The following is a 6,300-nucleotide window of genomic DNA, read 5'->3' on the forward strand; positions in this document are numbered from 1 at the left end:
TTAAATTGAAGGCAGTCAAGAGCATACAGGCTTAACAATATTTAGCCTTCAGAATTGTCATCGCTAGCTATGATACTAGACAGCACAACTTGATCTTCTGATCCAAGAAGACTCTTTTTAGAGATGAATAGGAGAGACTTTTTTTATCCTATGAACTGATTCAACACGAGAGACAACAAAAGTAGAAGCTGCTGATGGTATTTTCACATCAGAAGAGTGCCTCACATAGGTTATTTCCAAATTCTCACGTAGACGGATAGAACAAATCAATAATAAGAAAATCCCATGGCACGATGAGGCCTGTCATACAGATCTACCAGAAAATCTTCGCAGAGTCAGCAGAAAAGTAGAAAACTAAAATCAGCATTATTTGTAATTGAATGAAAGCCCTCACATCTCTATCGGGTCCCATTCTTAGACCTAAGAATGACCCTGAGATCTACAGGAGGAAAAAGATCATGGTCCAAATGACTGCTTAAGCCAGATGTACATCTCCAGAATAAGCTGTGAAAAAAAACCACCCAACTGCAAAGAGAACAGAAGAACAGAGATTCTTACAGGATACATAAAATACAACTCTCTATAGGAGCATTGTGATCAAACATGAAGTACAAAAGTAAACTCGAGTGCATAGGATCCGATACCACACATAGCACAGTGGGCAAACATGCTGTGAGAAAAAGAAACATTTGCTCACCTGGCATAAACTAGAAGGCAACTGTACACTTTATAAAGAAACTCACTGAATTGTCAACAAGTCTCAGCAGACTGGTCCATGAGCCTAAGAAGAGCTGTCACATTAAAGCTGCGTACAGCTCAGCCTGCCCTCAGAACACCAACAGAACAACAGGATTATTCAGTGCTTCACAAGGAAAGTCCAACTAATTTAACTAACATGCACTGGGCAAGAAGGTCTTGAATGTGCTCTCTCATCTCTAATATTTGTGTTAAAATAAGAGCCTTGCTGGTTTCATAATGGCACCTTAAATGAAATTCAAAAGTGACAAGCATTTAGCTTAGCGCACTGTTTGTTCTACCTGCACTAAAACGTTTGATTGGCAACAGCCTCCTCTTACAGACATACTCCATTTCTCTCAGGAGTCCTTCCTGTGCCCTGCTGCCACACTATGCTAAGTACTTTCAAAATCAGACAAGGGCACATTGTGTGCACATTGGGGTGTATTTAAACTCCAGCTGGAAGAAATCCCAACAACTCTGAGGACACAGGTTGTACCAATTACTAGTTACAGCTGCAGTTAAAAATTATGCCATGAATGAAAGCACCCTACCGTAAAAGGACTAAAATGTTAACCATCTAAGGGAGCACGCTCATTCTTGGTTCAGTGTCACATGCCAGCCTCGCAGATGGAATACTTGCTACCTCACAAAGCTATACTTAACTTATCAAAAAGAAAGTACCAACAGCTGATGCTTTCATGATTTGCATAGCTCATGTCAGAGACCAACTACACAGCTACCCTTTCTGATGCTGTTACTGTGCAGCAGAAAAGACTGCAGGCAGCACCACGATATACCAACCACAGCTCAGTCAGCAGCAAGCTTCGTGAAAGTTTAATATAGCTTTACAGGAAGCCAAGTTCAATGTTTTTCTTTCTATTTGGATATACTTATGCTGTCTGCAGACATGTAACACAACAGAAATGTCTTTGAGGACTCCTGTTGCTTGAATCAATCTCTTGCTTACAGGCTTAACTTGAAAGCATCATCTTAAAAGTAGTAGAATTTTTAAGGTATCAAGGTGTGAACCTAAACTTTGGCTCTATGCATGAGTAACACCTGTACTTTAAAGCAAGCTTATTCTGAAGCTTTGGTAATAGATCTGTTATTGCCAGATCCAGATACTGAGTAAGCTCTTTAAAGTTCACTGCTTCAGGAGCACTTATGCTTCCACCAGTCTATGCCAGAAAGTCATAGTACTGGAGGAGCCCTAACAATAAACTGCTGAATGTTGGCATATATATGCAGATCATGGTAAAAATCGTATCTGTAAAGCTGAACTTTCAAAAACAGTGGGAAAGAAATTAGTAAAAAAAAGCTAGACAGTCTTATGTTTTGCTTATATATAATCAGCTATATTACAGATCAGAAGACAAAGATTCGAAGTGGAGTTACAACACATTACTATCACCACATAGTAAAGGCTCATAGTTGAGCAGGAGCTGCCACAATGCATGGCAAGTCTGAAGCTCAGGTCTATCCATAGCTAGCAAGTTTAGTTGGCAAGTAATGATTGTTTTCTTTTTCTTCAGGGCAACAACAGTTCTCATAACTGAAGTGACCAAGTTGGGTAGGCCCTTTATTAAACACTCACAGAACAAAGTACACAGGAGATAAGGAACAGAAAATTCTTGAATTTTACTCCAGCACTTTAACAAGTGTAAATAAAGTAGTAAGGAATTTCTCTCAAGTGTAACTAACCACTGTGCTGTATACAAATGACATTAGTGTGGTGCTTAAGTGAATCACATCTCCACATCATTCATTAACTTTGAATACACATTTAAGTATGGGCTTCTCACTTCGCCTCAACCAACCTTTTAAGTTTGGGAAAAAAGATCTACATACCTTTTGTTGAATCCCATCTTAATGATTTCTAAAGTGAAAGTCTTGCATCTGAAGAAAGCAAAAGGCGAGCAACCTTTCTGTAGAGTGGTTAACCTGCTCTTAAGGCTACGGGACACTTGTCCCAGAAACTCTTATTGAGCAGGGAATCCATCAGGGAAGAACTGAGAACTTGTGAGCAAGTAGGTCAAAATGGACATTTAGGTTTGCTATATCCTTCATCAGGAAGCCAAGTAAACTTTAATCCTCTGGATTTATTCAAGTCATCTTTGGTGGATGTTATTTCTGTACCTTTTCCTCATATCCTGGAATTATTGGCCCTGGAGTTATTTCCACATTGACTGATTTTAAAAGGTTTAAAGTGACATGTACATCATTGTGTTTCCCTGAACTTCCCACGCATTTATATACGAGGTCTTCATTAATCCATGTCTGCACCAAGTGTTCCCTAGCATCAGGGTGCCATTGAGGTTCTTAAGCCTTCATAGTACCTATTTCATTTCTACTGTGAGACAAAAAATAGTTTAACTGATCCTATGTAATCACGACAAGAGATTAATTAAAATGCCAAGATAGGAAACAATTTATTATAGAGAGAAGAAAAATTTCTCATCCAAAATATAGAAATCTGTACAACTTTGCCACAATCAATATACATGAACTGTACAAATTTACACCAGTTCATAATTTACCAAATAAAAGATGACTAACAAAGTTCACAAAATAGATGGTGGTTTGTGGAAAAGACTTTTACCCAATTAAGAACAAGGAAATTACAAACCAGACCTCCACTTTCTAAAAATAAGAAGTTTACTCAGTCTTAGAAAACTACAAGCTAGCAAATGTACAGATAGCTGGCTGGTGCTAACACCACAGTTCAGACAGTGTCTTTATATGGTCTTTTTAAAGCCTGTTGCCATGGCAGATTCTGATCACTTGCTACTTTTGAGGCCAATGTAAAGATCTGACCATTTCCCCAGGTCATACTTACTAGTTTATCTTATGTACATTTATACATATTTGTAAGTGCTAGGTAAAAGTCTGAAAAATAAAATTTCCAGTACTAACATGTTCATAACAATAAGTCTTGTTACTGAGCTGCCAAAAATGCTAACAATTAATAAATGTAATAGTGCAAATTTACTCTGCACGACCTACTGCAGAGAATCACTTTATAAATACAGATTGGGGTTGAAAATTGGTGTAGAAATTAAGTAAGATGTCTTGGAGAAACTGACCCTTCCTAGATCTTCTTCACTCCCTAGCAAGTTGCAATCATTTTGACTCACAGGCTATTAAATCACTGAAAGGTACTGTCCAAACTATGGCACTGTCACTTTAAAGTATACCACTCTAACGTGTGCCAGATCTTCACAGCTGTGACATGGTTTAAATTCCATAATCCATCCCCAGAGGTGCCCACCCAAAGTAAAAACCAAATTTATCCATCCATTTTAAGGTGATCCATCCACAGACTATATCTTAACCTGATACAGTCATCATATTGTAGCTTTTGGAAGGGCTAGTTCTGCCCAAGAGAAGTTCCTCCTTACAGCTTATTCTGCTGTCTACCATTTGCATGTTGGTGTTATTTTGGCTACCTCCTGCTGGTGCAGCTTCATACAGCACACAGATTGAGCCATCCTCTCCAATACGATAGGACACTTCATACGGGTCAACCCATAGAGTGAGTTCGCTTGGAAGAAGCTGGAACAGTTCCTGACTGCTCAATCCAATCCGCTGTGCTGCCTGTCCAATGAGAGGATCCATTTTATGGTTGATCCGGATACATCGGTAACCTGATCCCTTGCATGGCTTTTCTGGGAACCAGTGGTGTTTATAATGTTCTATAAAATAAAAAAAGAGATTATCCTCCTTAATTCTGTATTCAAAAAGACACACAGTGAACATTGTTCTCTCGCAAATTTCACACCTCAAGATGTTGAGACACTTGTTCTAGAATAAGTGACCTGAAAAATCATTATAGCCTTTATTTTTGCTGATTATTTACATAAGCACAGTGTCCCTTGGAAAGTACTCATGTACAAAGTTACTGTTTCATGCTACCATAGACAGAGAACAACGTTTGCCATCTGAAAGGGTCAAATGCAACTGCCTGGCACTCATGGAAACAAATGTTAAAAAAGTGATTACATAGACAACAGAAAAACACAAGGGCTTCCAAACTCCACAAACCAAGAAGGAAAAAAGCACCTTTTCAGCATCCTCTTGAGATCACCCCCATGCTTAGTTCCTCACATTCTAAGAGCACCCAAAAATAACTAGGGAAGGAGCTGGGCAGCATTTACCGACTGACTCAAGCTGTATTTCACCACTGTTCTTCCCAGCCTGTTTTCCAGGGCGAGATACCAATGACTTCACTTACCTTAGGAGTTTTATCCCACCCAAAACCCTATCGGTCTGAGGCTACCTGTGGCCTCTATCGAGCACACTGGGACACAGGCTCGGGATTACAAAACCCACAGGGCAGCGAAGAAACCCTCCGTATTTGATCCTAACCGGGGTTCTCGGGCGGCTACAAGACGTTTCCAGAAGAAAGGGGAACTGAGACTCATCGTACCCCGCTGAATTTTACTTGACAAAAAAGCAACTTCGCAGCTTTTTTTTTTTCCTTCTGGAAACCGGGCGGTTTGAGCCCTTGGAGCAGAGCCCAAGTCCGGGCTGCTCCGAAAGCTTTGTCTCGGGAGCCAAGGGGGGGCTGCCTGCGCGACGCCCGAGCCCCTTTTGTTTACAGCCCGCTCCCGCCGCCCCCAGCTCGGCACGGGGGGTCCCCGAAGGGGCGAGCCACGGCCGCGGAGCCCCGCTCACCCCCACACCTGCCCCCGCGGCGGCTCCGGCCCCTCGGAGAGGCCGCTCTCCCCCTTCCCCCCCCTCCGGCTGCCCGCGGGGCGCGGCGCTGCCGCGGCCGGAGGTGCCGCCCGCTCCCCCGCCGGCCCGGGCAGGCGGCCCCGCGGCGGAAGGCGCAGCGCGGCTCCCCGGGCCGGAGGGGGGGAGCGGCTCCCGCCGCGCCCGCGCCGCCCTCACCTGCCAGCAGCTCCTGCAGGCTCTGGCTGAAGGTCTGCAGCTGCCGCTCGTTCATCAGCCCCTTGGTCCGCAGGAACTTGGAGATGAAGCCCACGGCCGCGGCGATCTCGCGTATCATGCTGGCCCGGGTGTACAGGGCGGGATGCATGGAGGCGGCGGCGGGCGGCAGCCAGCTCTCCGGGGCGGCCGGCGCTGGGACGGGACGGGGCGCGGGGCGAGCGGCGCGGAGCGGGACGGGCGCGGGGGCGGCGCGGCTCTAACTGGGAGAGGAGCGGGCGGCGGAGCCCAGATCACATCCCGGGGGCGGCAGCCTCCGCCTCCTCTTCCTGCGGCAGGGGGGCGGCGGCAGCAGCGGCGGCCGCGGCAGCGCACCCCGCATCTCCTGCTGCGAGGGGCGAAGGGAGCTGCCCACCGGCCGCCGCCTCATATAGCCGCCGACGGGCGGAAGTGGCGTCAGGGCGCCGGGGGCGCGTCGCCGCCAATCGAGCGATCGCACCATTGTGACGGCAGGCGGCGGGGCGGGGCCGGCGAACGGGGGGGTGACGTAATCGATTGTAAACAAATAGAGCCGGGGCGCGCGGAGCTGCGCGGGGACGCGCGGGACTGGGGGCAAGGGGCTGCGCGCCGCGCAAGTGCCTCCGTGTGCGCGGGGGGGGGGCGCGCGCCCGCGCT

General features: G+C 46.0%; 1 protein-coding gene across 1 annotated transcript; it reads right to left on the reverse strand.

Annotated features, from left to right (window-relative positions):
• Positions 1–3,142: 3,142 nt before the first annotated feature.
• BTG1 (BTG anti-proliferation factor 1) lies at positions 3,143–6,043 on the reverse strand. Its single transcript, XM_072865177.1, has 2 exons — positions 5,629–6,043; positions 3,143–4,430 (listed from the first exon to the last, which is right to left on the reverse strand). Exons 1-2 carry the CDS (start codon positions 5,774–5,776, stop codon positions 4,066–4,068), a joined length of 513 nt encoding a protein of 170 aa, XP_072721278.1. The 5' UTR covers positions 5,777–6,043; the 3' UTR covers positions 3,143–4,065.
• Between the last annotated feature and the right edge of the window lie 257 nt (positions 6,044–6,300).

Source organism: Ciconia boyciana, chromosome 1 (assembly GCF_034638445.1).
Source record: "Ciconia boyciana chromosome 1, ASM3463844v1, whole genome shotgun sequence".
Taxonomy (NCBI): Eukaryota; Metazoa; Chordata; class Aves; order Ciconiiformes; family Ciconiidae; genus Ciconia; species Ciconia boyciana.